Consider the following 22,295-nt stretch of genomic DNA (forward strand, 5'->3'; position numbering starts at 1 on the left):
GTTTGGAATAGAATATGTCTTTTGGATCCCCATTCACCTAACAGTCCTGTTAGTGTGTTTTGCTCAAGCATCACTTCTTCCAGAAAGAAACCAAACTAACTTACCTGATCTCTAAGTGGTGCTACTTCAGGGTTGAGAGGACCAGGACGTGACTCTATAATCACCCTGGATTATAATTTTGCCCCTTAGAGAAAACGGAGTATCTTGAAGGTAGTGATCACATTAGAAGTTAATGCCTAGTATACATATTAATGAATCTACAATCTGCCTACCTAAGGTGACCCGCTGCAGGAAAATCTTCCCGTGTTTAAGAAATAACTCTCAAACGCTAAGGCTACTTTATGTGTAAGGGTGGTGGCAGTTTTTATATGAAAACCAAACTATAGTAAAAACCTTATTTATGAGAAGAAATGAATCAGACTTATAATTTAATATTTTTGGCAAAGACTTTTGAACCTTATTTTAATTCAACTCACTTATTTTCTTGCTGATTTTATATGCTAGTGTTCAAAAAGATAATTCTTTCTCAATGACTAAATCTTATAGTGGCTCAGGGTGACAATATAGAATCATGAACTGTGGCAAACCAATTTACAAGAGCACTGGGCTGAATGTGTATGGACCCAGAGAAGTTGGTTTCCTTCCCATATTTGATAGCTTATTATTGATTCTTTGCCCTACATGGAAATACAGGTCTGGGTATAATTGTAGGCTCCAGATAGAACTGGTTGGTCAATCTTTTGCTTCTATAGGCCTCCCTCACAAAAAGAACTTTTAAACATAAACTGTGATAAAGGATCATAATAAAGAAAAAGAAAAAAGCTTTCCATAGTAATCAAGATGGTGTGATGTTGGTTTAAACACAGATTAATGGAAAAGAATAAAGTCCAGAGCAAACCTATACATATAAGGTCAACCAATTTCAACAAAAGTGGTACGGAAATTCAATGAGGAATGCATAATTTTTTCAACAAAATGGTGAATAATTTCCATTAAAAAAACCCCTGACTTTACACAATATACAAAAATTCAACTCAAAGTACATCTAATACCTGAGAGATAAAACTCTAAAACTTCTACAAGAAAACACAGGAGAAAATCCCTGTGTTCTTGAATTAGGCAAAGATTTCTTAGATAAAACATAAAAGCATGAGCCATTAAGGAAAAAAAACTGATAAATTACAGATTATACTGAAATTAATAGACACTGCTAAGAAAATAAAAAGACAAGCCACAGACCTGGGAAAAATAATTTGCAAGACATATCCAATAAGGAATTTGTATCCAAATAAACACAGAACTGTTTCACTCAATAGGGAAACACCAATAAGTAAAGAAAATGTGGGCAAAAAATCTGAATAGACACTTCACTAAAGAGGATACAAGAATGGCAAATAAGCACAGGAAAAGATGTTCTCCATCATTAGTCGTTAGGGAAATCTACAACAAGACCACAGTGAGATACGACTGCACAGCTACCAGAATCCTACAATGAAAAAGGCAGACAACGCTGGGTGCTGGTGAAAATGTGTAGCAAACTGAACACGCACGTTGCAGGTGAGCATGTGCAATGGTGCAGCCCCGATGGAAAAGCCTGGCAGTTTCGCAAAAAGTTAAACATATCCCAACCATACACCCCAGGAATCCCCACTCGCAGGTATTTACCCAAGAGAAATGAAAACGTGTCTAAAAAAAAAAAAAATCCATACGTGAATGTTTATAGCAGCTTTATTTGTAATAGTAAAAAAAACAAACAATCCAAATACCAATACATCGATTGGCGAATGAGTGAAGAAACCTGGTACATCCGTAAAACAGAATACTACTACTTGGCGATAAACAGGAATGAACTACTTATGACATGAAACGGATGAATCTCCAAAGCATTCTGATAAATTTCAAGAAAGACAAAAGGCTCTAACTCTTATATCAATTTATACAACGTTGCAGAATAGGCAAATCTAGAAGGACGGAAATCTGCTAAGTGATTGCAAGGGGTTGGGGTTAGGGGGAGGGGACTGACCACAAAGAGGCAGGATGTCCTCCGAGGTGATGGAAATGTTCTATTACATAACTGCGGTAGTCATTAGATAACTGGATCAACTGCCAAAATTCACACTGTACATTTAAAAAGGTAAACTTCAGTACAGTTTACTAGAGTTAATTACACCTCAATATACCTAACTTCAGAAAAAACAAAGTTCTTTCAATCTAAAGCATGAATTGGGCATTAATACTCATTTCCTCCGTGTCACACCAAGTCTAAGCCCCACACTCGATTCCACAGCTCAAGAGCCAGCTGGGGGCAGCGAGAGGAAACGGAAGCAAAGTGGCATTCAAGCGGCAGGAGAAGAACGTGACAGGCTGAATGAAGGTGATGCATGACAAAATCTTTACCAGAGAACTGTATCAGGTATCAACAGTGGAGGATAACTTGATATCCAATTAATTTTAATTTCAAGAAATTTATCTTATGGACATGTGCACACAAGCTCAGCATGGCATAATTTTCAGTCACAAAGAAGTGGAGACAACTAGCATTCGTTAGTAAGGAGACGGCTAACGAAGTTATAGATGTGCAGGGTATACAACCCTATGCAGGGATTCAAAAGATGGAAGGAGCACAGGAGCTCCCCATAACAACATGGAAGTTTAGTCATGGTATTTTGTTGAATAAAAAAATTAAGTGGCAGAACGGCACATTATAGTGGTCCCGTTAGAAAACATGTTTGCACAGGCGAAGGTCTGGAAGACGCAGGCCAGTTGTTAACAGTGTTTACATAGAAAGCTGGGAAGAGGCAGGTGTGGCTGCGGGATGCTCCCATGAGGTGAAGGAAGACAGTTTCTATTGTATACCGTTCTCTACTTTTTCCAACAGACACATATCATTTTCGTGATAAAAATGAGTGAAAATACAAGTTAAAGGGAAGCACCCACAGCAACAAGGAAGAGCTGTCCGGGCTTAAGGTAATGTATCCAGATGTCATGCTGCCATCTTCTGGAACAAACAAGCATCTACAGGAGCAACAAAAGATACCCAGACTTGGTAAGGCAAAATGTCAAGGGTTACCGCAGGAAAAAAAGATAAGGCAAGGGCAAACTCTTCTGAAGCCCAGTTTCTGATTCAACCAATAATGAAAAGAAACAGCTAAAAACAAGCAAGCATGATCAAATACAGAAATAATTAACTTTTCACAAATCTTAGGATACAAACGAGACAGTGGATAAAGCTATGTCCAAATTGCTTTGATTTCTCGGACCTCTTCTTTTTAGAAAAACTGCCTATTTGTTACTTACAAATATCAATGAAACATTTAAACCCACACATCCTGAAACCAACAAAAGGCATCAAGTGTTTACATTTTTAACTGGAGATGCCAGATAACAATTTTACATTTGAAAAGTCCAGCCAAAAAATCCCACGGATCAAATGTTTCTCTTATCCTCATTAGCACATCTTAATAAAATAAGCATGTGAAATTCTTAAAATTCAAATACAACTGAGATTATACATCATCATACAGCAAAAAGGGGAGAAAAAACGATCAGTAGTTTTAGCCTTCACATTAAAGGAGAACCAAAAGCTTTTAAAAAACAAAACCCTGAACATCGCATGTTTCTGAAAGTTTTTATTCTTTTTAAATTACCCAAACCCAAAAGCTTCGTTTTGGTGGGGGGGAGGTTTGTTTTCAGTGGTAGAGATTTGCCAACCATACCAAACTATAAACGGGGAGAAAAAAGCCCATAAATAATTTACGTGTAAAGATAAAAGAATTTTTTAAACAATCCACCCTTTAGCAGAAGAAATTGGGGATCACTTTGAGCGTTAATGTAAAATACATTGAGTCTTTAGCAGCAGGAGTTCCAGACCTATTGGTGCCAAGAAGGTAACAAATAGTCTCTATCTGAGGCGGGGGAAATGGGCGCTCAGCGGGAGCTTTCTTCCCTGTTGTGTTATTTATAGAGAGCTCTATTTGTTAACATGTTTCTGCTATCAGGGAGAGGGAGAGTTTAATGATTTAAAGGATTTCAAAGACAATTGTTTAATGATACAATGATTTATGTGCATTCACATATTCCATATATATAGCAATTTAGATTTTCCAATGGCCGTCATCAAAACGGCGATAGGAGAGGACGCTGCTGAAATGTAACTGGAAAATCCGAAACAAGTGACAGTACTTGATATTGTGAAATAAAGAGAACTGCTGGAAAAGACCATGTTAAAAAAAAAAAATCAGCCATCTACCACCACCTTCGTGTTAAGTAAACTCATTTTCCAGGGCCCTTTCTTACGAGTTTTTGGATTTAAAAAAATTTTATTTTTAAATGGAGAGCCATGAATTAAATCCCAAATTACTAATTTGGGATTTCTTGGAATAAATCCTAAATGTGACTAATTGGAATGATCTGGAAGATGATTCAACTAAACTGCTCTGTTTTCACCAAAAACCAATCCTGCACCTCCCACCCCACAAAGCATGTAAGAATCTTGTTTGAAGGACAAAATGCTTTCACCTTAGTTATTTATAAACTATATATTCATTTTATAATGCTAGATTTATAATATTCTGATTATTGAAAAAATTTTCCAAAATGCCATGTTTAAGTTTTGATTTTAACCTATTAATACACAATTTTCATTTGAGACAAAGCAAATCATTAAAGCTTCTCAACTTTAAACCAAGTCTTATGATTTCCATCTTTCCTGTTAACATTTTTTAACCAGTTTTTTTTTGGGGGGGGGCAGCATTTTAAAAACACATCTTTTCTCATTTTCTAACAGTGTTTAACCTTGTATTCCCTTCAATTTTTGTAAAATTACATTAATTCTACCATGTTGTTTGTTAAACTCTTCTCATGCAGAATGAGTCAATTCTAGAAGATGGTGGTGGGTTTTTTTTTTGTTTTTTTTTTTTTACAACAGAGCCTCTAAAGCTTCAGTAAACATGTACTAATGTGAAAGCTTCAGTAAATATGTACTATTCGGGGAGAGAAGAACATTTTTAATAGAATGTTTCCCTTTCGAATGAAGAAATTCACTTATTTCTACTTAGAAATAGGTTCAACTCAAATGATTTTATTTGAAACTTGTAAAACAGCAAAGTTGAACAAATGATGAGAATCAGAATGAAAGGATCTTTTAAGCACAGGCAGTTACCTTCTCTGCTGCCACGCGTTCTGTAGAAAATGCCAGTCACTGCTTTAGTTCCCAGACATGTCCGACTGTTTCGAAGTCCTTGAAAGAGCTCTCTCCCTTCTGGCCGAGAGAGGTTCTTCTTTTGTAGCACTTGGACTGAGTAGTATCTTTCGAATTTGCGAGTGTAGATGTACAGAGGCTCTTCCTCCTCTTTCCAGGTAAACTGGAAGAATTGGCCGCAAGGCCCTCCCTGTTTTCTTTACCTGATACGGACAGCGACAGACCCGGTTTCTGTCCAGAAGACACAGTTTCTTGAGAGAGGGACAGGCTTTCAAATCCTCTGTCAACGGTACATATTGTTCTCCTTTTCACTCTTTGCGAAGTGCAGGACGTGGAAGGAAACGGAACTGAAATCCATACAAGCCCTTCATCTTCCAAATCTTTTCGTAGCCTTGTGCTACGTCTTACTTTTGTTTCGCTATTTGTTCTCTGGAAGGTTTGCTCTATGGAGGCCGATAAATCTTTATACAGTTCAGAATTTTCTAAACCAATTTCTAGAGAGCTACTCACAATGTAGGGAGGTTTGTGATTGCCCTTTTTTTCCAAATATAAACTCTGGCTGTCGGAATAACACGTAGAGCGTCTTCTATGCTTCTTTTCTCCACCACTCATACCAGTGCTACTTTTACCTTCTAGGGAGTTTCTTCCCTCCGGGCTTTTACTTTCTTTTACGTTGTCACTTAAGACCTCTTCATTTTGTAGGTCAGACGTTAAATGCATGGGCTGCAGTTTTCCTTCTGTAGCTATTAAAAAGTCATCCTGTTTTTCATACTTTATGTTTACATCTTCTGAAATTTTAAAGATTTGAAAAAGGTTTTCCACATTTTGACCGGCAGCAGCCAATTCCCGGGACGGCAGGATAGCCCTGGATTCTGCATCATCTGATGCCAAGGACTCTGCGGTCACAGGAGCACAAGAAACATGACCGCTTTCACTCTCAGGGCCAGCTCTCAGTCCATTCTCAACTTCCGACTTAATTTCTGCTTTTGGAATAGTTTTATGTTCATTAGTTGCCACGGCATTTATATTTAAATCTTGATCTAAAGTAGCGTTAATAAGTGACAAGGAACTTTTCGTGTAAGAGCCGCAGAATGCAGACAGATCATATTTATTAAAGCCTTGATTCATCTGCAAATCTTCTGGGTTCTGGGGCAAAAGAGTCTTTCTTTTAGGAAGCTTTGCTTCTTCAAGTTCACCGTTGGAGTTGAAATCATCTAAGGGCATGTAAATAAGTTTAAACCTCACTAAAAAGTAGTAATGGAAAGAAAGGTTGACAAATCAAACAGGTGCCATATCCTATTCTGTGTTTTAGACTTTCAAAACTCACAAGACTTACAAATGCTACGCTGTACTTTCCCCATCTGTCATCCTGCTCTTTTTTAGTTCTTCCCCAAGCCAAAGGTTAAGAAAATATGTATTTAATACATGAGTGAATAAAGTACATAATCTCAGACCATGAAAATGAGAAGTATATCTCAAATTGCTTCCTCTATTCTAATGTACTTTCCACACTACAAGGTCAATTAGCATGAGACAGCCACATTTCACATTTCCCGAGAAATGAATTACTGAAAATGGGCACCACGGTGCTTCTGCAACTTTTCTAGCTATGTTTCCCCTGAAATAGAGAAAGAAAACTTGGAATTCTGGGGGATCTGAGGTTTTAGCCAAAAGGGTACTTTTGAAGACACTTAGGTCTTATGCTCCGTGTTAAAAATTTTAATATTTCAACTGCACTGTATTCTCAAACAGAGCTATACTTGTTTCAATATTCTAAAAATCTTCACCTTCCACCTCAATCTGACTAAAAGTCAGACTCCAGAAAGATACGGCATGTGGAGGCTGTCCTGTGTTTTTGACACACTCTGTCACATCATATAGGTGAAAGAAACATCATCAAGGTTTTAAAGCTATGCAGCACAGCCTTAAATAAATACATCTTTAAAAAAATTTTTAAAAAGGAAAGGGATGCCTGGGTGGCTCAGTCGGTTAAGCATCTTGATTTCAGCTCAGGTCATGTCTCAGGGTCCTGAGAAAGAGCTCGAGGTCCGGCTCCACGCTAAGCAGGGAGTCTGCTAGAGATTCTCTTCCTCCTTCTGCCCCTCCCTTAGTTCCCATGTGTGCTCTCTGTCTCTCTCAAATAAATAAATAAATCTTAAAAAACAATTTAGGCTGTGGAACATAGCCTAAAAAAATTCAGGCTTTCCGTGTTCAAAACCTCAGTGCTACTGGATGCCATCTCTCTTGCTATCGCAGAGTAAGGTTCTTAATTGGCCAGTCATGTAAGTATAAAAAATGTTTTAAACAAAATCAGAACTGTAAGATATATAAAACATCAGCTAAGCCAAAAATCTAAAAACCAGTATTTCATGATTTGGGTACTTAAAATCAGGTCATGTAAGGTAGAGATTAACATAGGGTCCACTCAGTGGCAACCAACTAATATGTCAGTTGGGCTCTTTATACAACTTTACAAATCGATGTTTATGTATTTTTCATGAAAATGACATGCTAGAGAGAAAGATAGGGGAAAGGGATAAAGGCAGGAAGAGAGACAAAAAGGGACAGGGAAAAATGGAAAAGGAGGGAAGATTTTGCTTTAAACCCTTATAACAGATGATACCACTGGTTATAGATAAAGAATCCTTCAGGTATTTCTAAAAATAAATTCTCTAATAAGATGCAAGATGGAAAACCTATACTAACATTGTTTAAATATCTTTGGAAAAACTCTGGTCAGGAACTGGAGATATAATGAAATAAGACTTAAGTTTTCAGTCTCAAGGGGACTGCAATTTGCAGGGGAGGGAGGTAGATGGAACATTACCAACTCGATGGTAAAGGTGTAATGCGAACAAAGACTTTTCCTGGAAAGGCAGCCAGCAGAACTAAATCTTAAAGGATAAGCAGCATTAGGCCAGATTAAAAAGAAGTGGGGTGGCCAACCCGCTGTCCCAAGACAGTACATAAAGGTGCTGAGGCAGGAGAGCCCCGCCCATGCCCAGCGGCTGGAGCCCAGGGTCTGGAGCAGCGTGTGTGTGATGATGGTCTAGCTGGGTATGTTTAAACTCTGTGCTTTCCGGAAGTTACGGAGGTAGAAGCCAACAGTCAAGGGTGGCATATACCTTATTCGTCCTTGGATCTATTACAAATCCTACAGGTAGGTTGCAAATGGAATGCAGGCTCTACATCTCTGATGACTGAAAAAGACAGTGATTTTTAAAATTATTCTATACAAAATTAACACACTGAATGAACACATGCTCTTATTAATTCCAGCATGATTTTAGTGAATTTTAAAACACAGGCATTAAAAAAAAGCAACTAAAATTTTTATCTAACCAGTATGTCAACTGACTTAATCTTCGCTTTCCAACAAAACTGTTTTAAGTTCAATTTATAAATGTTATGAAACATCATTTTCTATTTTTGCCCATAAGTATAAAAGATTTATCTATTACTGAACCATCACCTTGTTTACTCTTCATGACGGACCATAACAGCACACAGAATTCATTTTACTTTAACAGAATGCTTTAAAAAATATTAAAATGCTCTAAAAAGAAAAGGGATGGAAGGAAATAATTTCCCGTAAAATTATATGCACTATCTTGTGTCTTAGTTTCCCTGGGGAGAGGATCCAGAGCTCCCATCAGATTCTGAAGAGGGTAAAAGTTACAAACTACTGCTTCCTTAAAATTCTCATGGTCATATGACTGCTATTTTTATTTGTATGCTCTTTAACAGTGAATGGGAAAAAGGGAACAGAGGGTGCAACAGCAAGAAGGTGGTGGAGAAGATAAAACATCAACAGAAGAACAGCATACCTGAACACAGCCTTCCGGCGCCTGGAGTGGGAGGCATTATCTCCGAAAGCTCAGGAAGCTCAGGAATTGGACTGAGGAGCGGCTTCTTCGAAGCAAGGTCTCTTTCCCCGTATAAGGACTTCTGAACGCTCTTCTTTCCCTTTGCTTTCTTCTTCCTGCAACTTTTTAAAGCCTGTGAAATATATTAAAATGCCGTAATTGGGAAAGATGTCACACCATACACAATTTTGATCCTTTAACTAATTCTTACCAAAAAACCTGAGACCGGCTATGCTGTTTAAAATTTTAGAAATTCTGAGTCAGGCATGGGGGGCTGGGGAGTTTACACAAAGCCAAAAAGAATATGAAGCAGAACTCAATTTACAGATTATATGGTTATCAATGGTCTACATTTCCACAAAACATTTGCCAAAATAAGTTCTGGGTGAGTGAAAGATAGATTAGATGTTGTAGAATTGACAGACTTAAGACATGAGATATTTGTAAGTAGGATACAGTTAGGCTGACTTGAGTTTAACCTAGAATGAGCCATCTACTGGAAGCTATGGGAGACTATCTTCTGCTCATAGGTTTGGAAGGAGAAACAACAGTTGTATACATGAAAGTTAAAGATGACACAAAGCTACCTGAGATGCTTCTAACAACAGATGATTTAATCAAGATTAAAATGAGTAGGGGCGCCTGGGTGGCACAGCGGTTAGGCGTCCGCCTTCAGCTCAGGGCGTGATCCCGGCGTTATGGGATCGAGCCCCACATCAGGCTCCTCTGCTATGAGCCTGCTTCTTCCTCTCCCACTCCCCCTGCTTGTGTTCCCTCTCTCACTGGCTGTCTCTATCTCTGTCAAATAAATAAATAAAATCTTAAAAAAAAAAAAAGATTAAAATGAGTAGTCAAAATAAGATGGGTTAACAAGCACAAGTAGAAGATGATGGACAATGGTCTGCTAATAACTGATGGAAAACACGTGGGTTTCTATAAAAATTAACTGTTCTGACAATATCTGGAATGTAGTATTAAATTCAGTTTTGAATGCCATGTTAGCAACTGAGAACTAATGTTCACTTTCAAAAAAAATAGTTTCACATGGAAAGGACTTTGGGGAAACTCAAACATTGTATTGTTATGAGCAAAAAGAAATACACTCAATGTGGTAATACTGGAGAGAACCAGACTTTAGGTCAACATAAGGAACATGTTTTTAGCAATTAAAGCTCCCAGAAAATAGAATTCATTCAAACATTTATTGAGAAACCACTACGTACAGGTATTAACTGCTAGGTAGAAAACAAAAACCAAACAGAATGTGGTCTTTAGGGAGCTCCCAGTCTAATGGTAACTGTAATACATGTCAACCATGACAGACTCTCTATGGAGCGAGATGGGTACCTGGCCCACAGGGGGCTTTCAAGACCGCTCCATAAAGTAAGCAAGGCAACCTTGTACGCAATGAGTAGGAATCTGAAAGGAAGGAAGTGTCACTGCACAGTGATTCAGGGAGTGACAACATTTGATTCTACATTTAAGAAAGATCATTAGGGTGAAAGCATAGAAACTAATGATGTGAAAGAGTGGATGAGATTCAAGAGTACAAAAACGGCACAGAACTGTATGTTCCTTGAGATATCTATAGATATCCTGTAAAAACAAAACAAAACAAAACATTCCATGGAAAAATAATTTTAGAACTGTACAAGATAAATGTTCCTCTTGGTGATTTACAATATACATTTAACATTAAATTCTCTGAGAAGTCCTCAGTATAAATAATCTCCATACACATTAGGAAAATGCTGGGTTAACTATTTTTCCATGAATTTTTATTTTATTTTTTTAATTTTTTTTTTTTTAATGAACATCTGTTGACATTCCATGGAACAGTTGGAGAAATGATAGCTTGGTCAATGGATGTGGAAATCAAGAGAAAAATCTTAACTTGGGCTCCACGGATGAGCTGCCAAAGAGAGCATATGACCTCTGGTGCCCGATGCCTGCCTCTGCCCCCTAAACTGCCTTACGATCTTAGGCAAGTTACCTCACCTCTCTGTACCTCCTCCTCTGCAAAATGGAAACCCCATCAGCCCACACCACAGATAACTGCGGCAAGTACTCAGTCAACATAAGCAAAATGGTTAAAATAAGGTTTGAGCCATATACAGAAGAGCTATGAGTCGGCTATTCTCTTCTTTTACATTCCTTCCTAGTACTGTGAGAACTGATACAGGGAAGAATATTTTTAAGACCAAATTATGCTCAGTATTTCTATGGGACACAGGCGCTACACAGTTAATACATTATGGTCACTGTCATCAGGTTATAACTTCTAGAATAGCCTCTGATTCATAGGTACAGAAAATACCCTTTTAGTAGGATTTTGGACATCTTTCTTCATATAAAATGTCTCCAGTACCTGCAACAGTGCCTGGCACATAATGACTTATCAACAAACAAGAATAATGAACAAATGAATGAATAAATGTAAAAGAAAAGATATCATTAAACTTCATAAAATTTGCTACACGTGATGAAAAACTAATAATGCTTTTTCATTGTTATGGACCAGTAGAAGTACACCACCCAAAGGCAAGACGAAAGATTAAAACACCTGTCATGAACATACATCTAGTATTGCTTGTCCATTAGAAGGTTTCATCTGCAGAGGCCAACCTTATCAAAATTTAAATTTGCTCCAATACAAAAAAGCCTTGCTTATACTGTAATAATTCTGCACATGACTGGGATCCTAGGGAAGCCATTGATCTACAAACAGTTAGGTTGGTTTATGACTTCAGGCAGATAAAGGACAAGTGAAGGTATTATCCCCAGAGTGCTTCCATTTACTCCAGAATCACCAATATTTCTTCTCAGTGAAGGAGATCATGAAACAGACATAAATTCTTATATTTGCACAAATTCTTAAGTTGCTTCCTGTGAGTAGCTTTAAAATTATTTAAAAATAATCCATGTACATGGCAACAAATCAAATTGTACAGGAAAACTTATGATGAAGAGCACGTACTTCCCTACCCCTCGTTTACTTATTGGTTCCATTTTTAGTTCTTATAGCTACCTCCATCTCTCTAAATAAGAGGCTCATAGTGTTGTATTTTTAACTTTCCATAATGAAAAATTTAAACACACAACAGGTATATTGAATCCCAGGTACCCAACCTCTAGCTTCAACAATTATTAACATATAGAAATCAGGATTCACTTATGATCCCCTTCCCTCAGATTATTTTAAAGCAAACCCTAGGCATTACCCCATTTCATGTGAAAATCCTGCAGTATCCCTAAGAGATAGAGATAGAGATAGAGTTCCTTTTTTTATTCCATAAGAAAATGAAACCCTTTATTACATGGCATTGTATTTTATTGATTTTTTTCCTTTTACAATGCCATTTCCCCCCAGCTTTATCAAGATATAATTGACAGATAAAATTTAAGCTTAAGGTATATAATGTAATGACTTGATAGATGTATATATTGCAAATTGATTATCCCTTTTTTAAAATAACAACAAATACCATTCAGGGATAAAAGGAGCTAACTGTTGATGCACGAAACAACCTGGATAAATCTCGCAAGAATTACGCTGAGTGAAAAAAGCCAGTCCCAAGAAGTTTACATAGAGTGTGATTACATTTACATAACATTCTGGAAATGATAAAATGAAAGAAATGGAGAACAGATTAGTGGTTGCCACTTAAGGTGGGGACAGGCATGGGAAGTAGGCAGGGCTACAAAAGGGCAATAGGAGACCCCTGTAGCAACAGAAATGTTCTGTATCTTGACTGTGTTGGTATTTTTCTATGTGATATTGTCTAACTTTTATAGGTCATCCCTGGGGGAAATTGGGTAGAGGGTACTTGGGAAATCTCCATAATTCTTGTTACAACAGCCTAAGTATCTAAAATGATCTCAAAATAAAAAGCTTAGACACAAAGAACAAAGACAGCAAATTTTCCCTATTATTTCCCCAGAGATCAAATTTCTCCAATTGGCCCATAAATGTCTTTTTACAACTGTTCAAATCAGGATTCCAAGAAGGTCTTCACACATTTCATTTGGTTGATAGATCTTTTAATCTATCTTTCTTCCCTCGCCATTTATTTGATGACTAACCTGAGGCACTTGTTTCGGAGAATTAGCCAAACTCTGGATTTGGTTGACTGAAATCAAGGAGTCTTTATTTTTGCCTCTCCTCTACACTTCCTAAAACTGGTCATTAGATCTAGGGTTGATTAGATTCACTTTGCGTTTTTTTTGAAAAGAGCATTTCATGGATGCCTGTAGACTTCCTCATTGCATTGGAAGGACCATGTTCTCTCCCCTGTGACAATGAGATTGACCAATGGGCTCAGGTGTTCATCCATTCTGGCTCTCCCATCAGCCTTCTATCTCATGATCAACAACTTTCATGAATGTGTCTTTTTTACTTATTAGTAGAAATTCTCCTATAAATAACTTCCCCTCATCAACTATTTGCTTCCCTGAAATAGAACTCCTGTATATTCTAGTTTTCACAAAAACGAGTTGGTGTCCTAGCTAGCTTCTAATAGTCGGTCACCTTTAAGATTTTTTTTAACTATTATGAAGTGTTTTTTCATATTTGAAGTCTGTGTTTCAATCCACTGCAATTGTTATTTTTTAAAAAAAGATTTATTTATTTGAGAGAGTGAGAGCACAGACACAGGGAGGGGCAGAGCAAGAGGGAGAAGCAGACTCCCCAGTAAGCAGGGAGCCCAATGCGGGTCTTGATCCCAGGACCCTGAGATCATGACCTGAGCCAAAGGCAGATGCTTACCCGCCCAGCCGCCCAGGTGCCCTGCAATTGTTATTTCTTTTTTTTTTTTTTTTTTTTTTAAAGATTTTATTTATTTATTTGACAGGATAGAGACAGCCAGCGAGAGAGGGAACACAAGCAGGGGGAGTAGGAGAGGAAGAAGCAGGCTCACAGCAGAGGAGCCTGACATGGGGCTCGAACCCATAACACGGGATCACGCCCTGAGCCGAAGGCAGACGCTTAACCGCTGTGCCACCCAGGCGCCCCTGCAATTGTTATTTCTGAGAGTCACACTGTCCCACCTTTCGGACAAAGGAGCCCCTTTGAGATGGTTTGAGGTCTTTCCCCATGGCCCCAGTGGTTTCTTAAGCTTCCTTCACTGCACACTGGTACCGACCCAGGCTTGTTTCCTACATATGCTGTTCATAAACCCAAAAGCAGCCATTTCGCTCCGGAACCTTGATCCCTTTTAGTTGAAAACGGTATTCAGAAATGGCAATCTAAGTTCCAGGGGAGCTCACTGCTTCTAAGCCTTGACGGAGGTAGGAAATCTCTTTAAAGGAAAAAACGAGTCCATGCTGATGTTTCCAATTCAAATTTGGCCTAACAAGGTTCTGAATTTGAATTTTTATTTTTTGTCTAAGGGTAAAGTCTGGATTCCTAATGACAGTTTAAAAAACCCCATAAAAACCTTTATTTTCTTTATTCTATATTGTGCTTTCTCAACAGGAGTCTTCATACTGTTTAAGCTCACTCTCTCTGCAGGCACTCTTGTCCTTAGGATGCTTTCCACAAAGACTTTTTTAAATTCTAGGTTTGAAAGAATTATTTGTGAGGTCAAGTCACCAACCTGGTACCCAGATTAATTTGCTTCATTTTATTTCCAATTTTTAAGGACTGTTCTCTTTTTCATAACTTTGACTTGTTTCACAGTCATATATAACCCTGACACAGTTCAACGTCGAAAGTACAAAACATGCTCAATAAAGTGCAGCTTTGAGTCCTTCCTATTCCCTCCTCTGACCCCTGTCCCTAGAGGTAATCAGTTTTTGTCTTTGGCTTATTCTCCTACTTTCATGAAAAGATTTTATGAGTATATACACACATTCACACACACACACACAGTTTGTTTCCTATTTTCTTGATAAAACATAGTATATTCATGTGTCACATTGGCTGCTGTAAAAACACCACAGACTAGGTGGCTTACACAGTCTTAATCTATTTTCTCACAGTTTTGGGGGCTGGAAGTCCAAGACCAAGGTGCTGGCAGGGCTGATCTCCTCTGAGGCCTCCCTCTTTGGTGTGCAGATGGCCGCCTTCCTGCTGCCTTTTTCATGGTCTTCTCCCTGAGTGTATACGCACTTAGGATCTCCTTTTATGTCCAAATTTCCTCTTATAAGGGCGCAAGTCAGACTGGATTAGAGACAATCCCAACGGCCTCATGTTAACTCAATCACCCCATCAACGGCCCATCTCTAAATATAGTCACATTCTGAGGTGCTCAACGTAAGGTTTCAATGCAAAAGTATTTTGAGGGTAGGGTGAGGGGTGGGGTCACAATTCAGTACCAAGAAGCCTACTATATATGTTATTGTTCATCTCGTCTTTTTTTCACTTAACAGTAAACACATCCTGGCATCATTCCATCATTGGAAATTTTCACTATTTTCTATAGCTGCAAAATACTTTGTCAACACACCATAGTTTATTCAACCAGTCTCATACTGACGGACATTTAGTGTTTCAGTTTTTTTGTATTACAAAGGATACTGCAAAAAATTACTTTGTTCATACGTCTTTTTGCATTTTTGTCACTGGATCTGAGACAGGTTCCTAGAAATGAGATTGCTGGGTCAAAAGGTAAATTTATTTCTTTTCATCAACTTTCAAAATGTATCTTGAACCCCTAATCTGTAAGATAATCATAATGACAGCCATAGTGCTTGCTATGGCAAGACATTTTTCTAAGCATTTTATAAGTATTAACTCATTTAATGCACACAACAAGCTTATAAATTAAGTACCATTATTACTTTTATTTTAGAATCAATAGAGAAATCAAGAATCTTGCCTTCCATTCCATCGGTAGGAAGTGGTCAAGCCAGAATTTAGAACCCAGGTTGTCTGGCTGCAGAATGTGCACTGTTAAGCCCTTATACTGAATGCTAACACCCTCACTGACATCTTTCCTACCCATTTTTCACTTTCTACCAGTAGCTACATTTAGACCGTCTTGCGCAACAGTCAAGTTCTTAAAGCTTTGCCCTTAGTTGAAAATAAATAGCATTTACATTATGACTGTGTAAACATTTTTCATTGCTCCGCCAAGGACAAAGCTCATTTCTTTCCTGTGGCGCACCCTGTAGATGACTCCTAGCACTAGAAAACATACTTTTCCTTACATTCCTTTATTGCTTGAAATCACATAAATGTTTGCTTCATATTTACTCAAAACTTATATACACGGACTGTTATTTGAAATGGTATAGGTGTATAACTATCTTTCTTTTTTTTCTTATATGACACACCTTCCTCTTTCTCAGTCATAAGTCTTCGTTTTTCTCTCCAGAGACCATATCCTGAGCACCCTCTCCTCTTGCTCAAATTGCAACTGGTTGCTCTTCTAGGCTGGGTGAACAACCATGTTCAGAGATCTTCCACTGCTCTCCCGTATTATTAGATCCACTGTGTTCTGAATCCTTAAACTTACTTCCTCAGTTCGCTAGAGTATCTCTTCCAGTAATATCCAAAGAAAAACTTTCAGAGTCCTTGAGTGTCTAAATGTCTTTATTTTTCCTTTTACACTTAATTGAATTTGACTAGGTACAGAGTATTGGGCTGAAATCAAGTTTCGTTCAAAACTTTAAAGGTCCTGTTCAATTACGTTTCAGCATTCGGACTGCTGGTAAACTTGATACTACTCAGATTCTTGTTTCCTGGGAGGAAAAGTCCACTTTTCTTGTTATCCTAATTGTTCAATTTCATACTGACAGGCTGAAGTCCTGGCCTTTTTTTTTTTTTTTTTTAATTGTACTAGGCATTCCATAGGCCCTTATAACCTGAAGACTCTTTTCTTCCACTGTTGGAAATGCCCTTCTTTTGACAATTTCTCTCATTCCATCTTCTTGTTCTCTCTGAGACCCCTACGTAGTCTCCTACAATCAGCTTTCATGTCTCTTATTACTAGCCTGTTTCTCTTTGGTTCTATCTTCTGGAAGACTTCCCTTTATTCTCTAGTCCAACTACTAAATTTTACATATTTATGAATATTTCTCCCTCTGCTCCTTTTTTATAGCATCCTCTTTCTCAGTTTTATGCAGATAATATTTTCTTAAATCAAAGTATGTCAGTTTTGGTTTTTTTTAATAAAGTTTCCTTCCATCCCCAGGATAATTTCTCTTTCTGGGGTCAGCTTTTCAACTTTTAAATATTGATCTTTCAACTCTGGTTTCTACTCAGTTGTCTGATTTTTACATAAGAAAAGATTGGATAAATTGGTCTGAGAGTTTCCTCTGCTTTCCAGCTCAGTCTCTTTTCTGCAGGGAAATACTACTGGCAGGGTGGGGCAGGGCAGAACGGGGAGTCTCAGCTGTAGGTTTTGCTTTGGGGCGAGAGCAGGCTGTCAGACTATGGGACTTTCCAAATGCCAGAATAAGGGCTTTTACCTATATGACAACATCTGCTCTGAGATGGAAGAACATGGCAGGAGAGGGGGTGGGGTGCCAACTGGTACAAATGGACTCATGTACAAAACTTCAGTTATTCTGTTTCCCATTACCACTTCCCACTCTCACCTTCCACTGGACCTGCCAATACTGGGCCCAGTGTCTCCTGGGATCGTAATGTGCAGGCTGGCTCCCAATGCCTCTCTGACTCCCTCTGAGCACTCTGGGCTGTAAATCTACCTCTTTCATCTGTTAATGTGCCCTCATCCACTTTGTCTAGCAGAGATTCACTGAAGGCTGTCGTCTGTTGCTTAATATCCCTCCTCCCTTCCTACCTCTTCTCATTGCTATTCTGAGTCCAGTCTGCTTATTATATCAATTATTTTAATTCCATGGGGTCCTGGGAGGGGTTGAAACAAACCTTAATGTTCAATCCTCCTTGAACTTTCTGGCTATTGATTTTATGTCAAAAAGTATGTGTATATTCTTTGTAGCGGTGTTTTTTAAAGAGTCTGAAGAAAACCAATTTCTGATGCAATAATAAAGTGAATAAAAATGAACTCGTGTATTTTTTTCAGCAAGGGGATCTTTCAAAAGCGTGTGATCTGAAAGAGGGACTGAACCAGGAAAATGTCTGGTTTCTTCTGGCTTTGCTGACTTGCAGATGTTCGGGCCATGTTTAAGCCAGTTTTTGTTTCATGGAACATGACGGAAGTTTACTGACTGTTTTGGGGGGAGGGGGTGTTCGGCTAAAATTGATGAGTTTAGTTTTGGAAAAGTTGATATCTGAGGTGCTTGTAGGACGGTTTAAGAAGAGAAGTCTACTGGGCCATTAATGTTTATAGATCAGAAAGATTTGGGACGCATCAACCATGCTGCCTATAACATCACCCAGAATAAACACAATTTAGAAAGGCAAAGAGTAGAACTCTGGGTAATACAAATTAAGGGTGGGTAGAAAAAAAATAAACCTTTAACAGAGACTGTAAAGGTGTGTTCTCAGTTATGTCAAATGCTGCTGTGGTGGCAAGTCAAAAGCTGCTGAGGCTAGACCTCAAAGGCTGCAGTAGATTTTAGTAACTAAGTTACTCAACATTAGTTGGAGTTGGAAAAATAATTGGAAAAATAATTCAAGTGAAGAGGTAGAAAGTGAGACCAGACTTCAGATAGTATCTGAAGCTATGTTTCCACCATAGGAACACCTGTGTGATTCTCTCCAGGAGCAATGTTAGATGGGAGACGGGACAGTGGTGGATTAATCAAGAGGTGAAGTGGAATGACAGGGATGGAGGATGGACATTACTGACAAGAGTTGGTGACACAGCTCATGCAGTTTTGGGTGAACGAGGAAACGCAGGAAACGACGGGATTATCTGAATGCTGGAGGGTACGCAGAGGAGCTGGAAGATCGTTAGTACTGGAAGAGGTAAGTGAGGGAGTGAGAACACTGGCTGGAGAGGCAGCTGGGGTCAGAGAATGGGACACAGAAGTGTGTACTGTTAAAAGCGGGAAGGTCTTGGGTAGCGACAAGCTGTGGGGAATGGCAGAGGAAGGTCTGGGTCAGTGCAGTGTCAGGGGTCCGGTGACTGAGTTAAGGTGCTAGATCAGCTACCCGTAAAGAGATCGTGAAGTCAGGGGCGCCTGGGTGGCATAGCGGTTAAAGCGTCTGCCTTCAGCTCAGGGCGTGATCCTGGCGTTATGGGATCGAGCCCCACATCAGGCTCCCGCGATGAGCCTGCTTCTTCCTCTCCCACTCCCCCTGCTTGTGTTCCCTCTCTCGCTGGCTGTCTCTGTCTCTGTCGAGTAAAGAAATAAAAAATCTTAAAAAAAAAAAAAAAAAAAAGTTTAAAAAATAAAAAAAAGAGATCGTGAAGTCACCTGAGCCAGCACAGGCCTTGAAGCGTCGAAGAAGATGAAGAACCAGTTTCTAAATTTTTCCTTAAATATGGGAAGAGATCCAGCCACTGGCTGAAGTCAAACAAGTGGTAGATGGCACCTCACCTTTGCCTAAGAAATTAGAGGAGTCCTCTCATAGGGTGGGGTTCGATTAGATTCAAAGGTAAGAATCAATTTAACAGTTGAGTGCTGACGTTTTACTATGCTGAATGTAAGTAATACAATGAAGAAGATACAAAAACGGTCCTCGGATAATTATAGCTCAGTATATAATTGCCTCTGGCCCTTTCTATTCTATGATCTAGGTGTAACGCTAACTGGAAAATTTTTGTTTCCATGCTTTCCTGATCATACAACAAAGAAAGGTACCACTTCTACTCTTATTATATCTTTAAATACACACTTACCTGATTCTTTTTAGGAAGCACTCTTCCTGTGCGCTTCCTTTCCTGAGATTTCCTCCTATTAATTTTCTTTTCTTTACATGGCTGGGCTTCTGTATTAAGTAAGTTGCAAACATTCTCTTCTGCGAAAGTGATCAATTGCTATAAAGAAAATTTAAAGGAGGGACACCATAAAACACAAGCAAATTCATTTTGATGTATGTTTCTCACATTTATTTTCCTTCCCACACTGCTTCTACATTTTCTATCCCAGTTCCTTTTAATTCACAAGTTCCATTAGAAGTATTTTAACCATCTTAAACTCGAATGGAGGAGAAGAGTAATTACCAATTTCTGATCTTATTAAATATAGACCCAGAAGCATATGCACTCTGTCCATTATTTTAAGGAAGAAAAAAAAGTTTAAAATTAGTTGATTTATTTCTTTATCAAATATTTACTAAGCATCTACAATTTAGCAGCTAACTGCTGTTGAGTTATCGGGGGGAGAAACATGCACTTAGATTACCTAAATGTGAATTCTGGGTTTATCACCCAACAATATCAGCTAAAAGCCCCATAATGGTATATTATATATTTATGAATTTAGACAAAGATCCAATTTTATCTAATTTAATGACATAGGAAAAGACACACATTCAATGGGAGATATGCTCCTACTGAACATAGTTAAAACCCAGTGTTTAAAAAAAATGGAAAAAAAAATGGAAAATGAAATATTTTTGTAAAAGTTATAATTATGCCAGTTTCTGGCTCTGTTAATTACATGCTACTCTTTTCCATTGTGTACCTCAATAAAATTCATAAAACCACATATATACTAAATAAATGTTCCAAACAGATTACCTTCTACATTAACACAAACTCTGAAAGCACCTTGTTTTATTGTATTTTTCTTCCAACTAACAGAATTAAAATCAAATCAGAAAAAGAGCATTACCATGGGTTATATACATGCTATGTAGGTAAGGTATTAGCTCTCAATGACTTTAATCAAATCAAGATTTTACCCATAATCATGGGATCATAAAAACAAGAAAAAATCTATAGCAAGATTTAAAAACAAATACATTATGCCAAATACAAACACTTACACTTCTTCTGTTAGAGGCCCGTGTTATTCTACCAACTTTATGGGAAACTATTTTCTCATGGTTTTTTGAAGAGCTAAAGTCATCAGTGCCTGAAGAAGACACAAGCAAACTTAAGGTAGCTAACAGAAAGTTTTAAGAGCCATCATTTTTCAGATATACTGGATAATGTTTTGGATATGCACCTTTGCTTTTAGCATAATATAGTATCTAAACATAAATAATTACCAAGAATAAATTATGAGATTCAAAAACATGTTTTATAACTTTAAGTTTACTGAATACTCAGAAACTTTCACCACTTTCCATGGAGAATGCATACCATATAACGCTAAGATAACAGATGAAATCACATTACAATAAATACCATATTTTCACTCATGTCCATTTATACCAAGCTACATTTTGTACAATGAAATTGCAATAAAGGGCATTAGAATGATCATAAAAATAATTTTTATAACTTACAAAATTCAGGTAAATTTTTCATTTGATCACTTTTAATGGTGTAAATGAAAGGCAGTACAGTGTGCAAAAGAGCATGGGCTTTGGAACGTGACAGACTACACTTCAAGGTTTAGCTCTAACTTCACACTCCAGGTCTTGGATTCTATACCAGTGAATCTGGTTTGTGTCTTCCAGCCAACAAGAAGCCACTAAGGGATTTCTGTCAGGGGAGAGACATGAATAATGGTCCCCATGACATTTGTCATCCAAGTCCTGGCTTGCATTGATATGATCATAAAGAAGCCAGGGACTCAAAATGTGCAACTGCCCAACAGGCCAACTTAATGTTGGTGAACAATTCCAGACCCTGAAAAATGACCCTTGTGATCCACATTGTTCAGTTGTGCCAACTGTCACGAGGAGATTACTGTTGAGAGGGCAACTCCACTGTCTGCAGGGACTTGAAAAATGGGGATACCATCTATGGAAGTTAATTGTGGGTGATTACAAGGTGTGAGACCTGGATGGGCAAGAGATTCCTTTTTTTTTTTAATGACATTTATTTTAGAGAGAGAGCACACAAGCATGTGGAAGAGCAGAAAGAGAGGGAGAGAATCTCAAGCAGACTCCAGCTCCCTGCTGAGTGTGGGGCCATGCACAGGGCTTGATCTCACAACCCTTAGATCATGACCTAAGCTGAAATCAAGAGTCAGACGCTTAACCAACTGAGCCACCCAGGTTCCCCAAGAGATTTCTTATAAGCTTTTCTATACTACATATATTTTTTTAGACCAAGCATACATTGTTATAATAAAATTTTAAAAGGAAATTAAGAGTTAGTTAAAATGACACTTATCTGATTTTAAGATAAATAAAAGTTACTACCTGAAAGAGTCTCAGAGACTGAAGACTTACTTAGAGGACTCAGAACTGCAAATGACACCTGAAGAGGTTCTATATTTTCCTAAACAAAGAAAAA

At 38.1% G+C, this 22,295-nt stretch overlaps 1 protein-coding gene across 6 annotated transcripts in view; it reads right to left on the reverse strand.

The window, feature by feature from the left end:
* Nucleotides 1-1,710: 1,710 nt before the first annotated feature.
* The window catches only part of CDCA2 (cell division cycle associated 2), a 51,065-nt gene continuing 30,480 nt past the window's right edge, over nt 1,711-22,295 (reverse strand). For 4 of the 6 annotated variants that reach the window (XM_034661241.1, XM_034661239.1, XM_019794344.2 and 1 more), the window contains 5 exons: nt 22,202-22,280; nt 20,873-20,961; nt 19,782-19,919; nt 9,028-9,199; nt 1,711-6,414 (listed from right to left, as the gene is read on the reverse strand). In XM_034661241.1, coding sequence (XP_034517132.1) covers nt 5,198-6,414; nt 9,028-9,199; nt 19,782-19,919; nt 20,873-20,961; nt 22,202-22,280 — 1,695 coding nt within the window. In that variant the 3' untranslated portion in view covers nt 1,711-5,197. The other 2 variants (XM_019794345.2, XM_034661242.1) reach the window with 2 other exon arrangements.

Source organism: Ailuropoda melanoleuca, chromosome 5 (genome assembly GCF_002007445.2).
Source record: "Ailuropoda melanoleuca isolate Jingjing chromosome 5, ASM200744v2, whole genome shotgun sequence".
In the NCBI taxonomy this organism is placed as follows: Eukaryota; Metazoa; Chordata; class Mammalia; order Carnivora; family Ursidae; genus Ailuropoda; species Ailuropoda melanoleuca.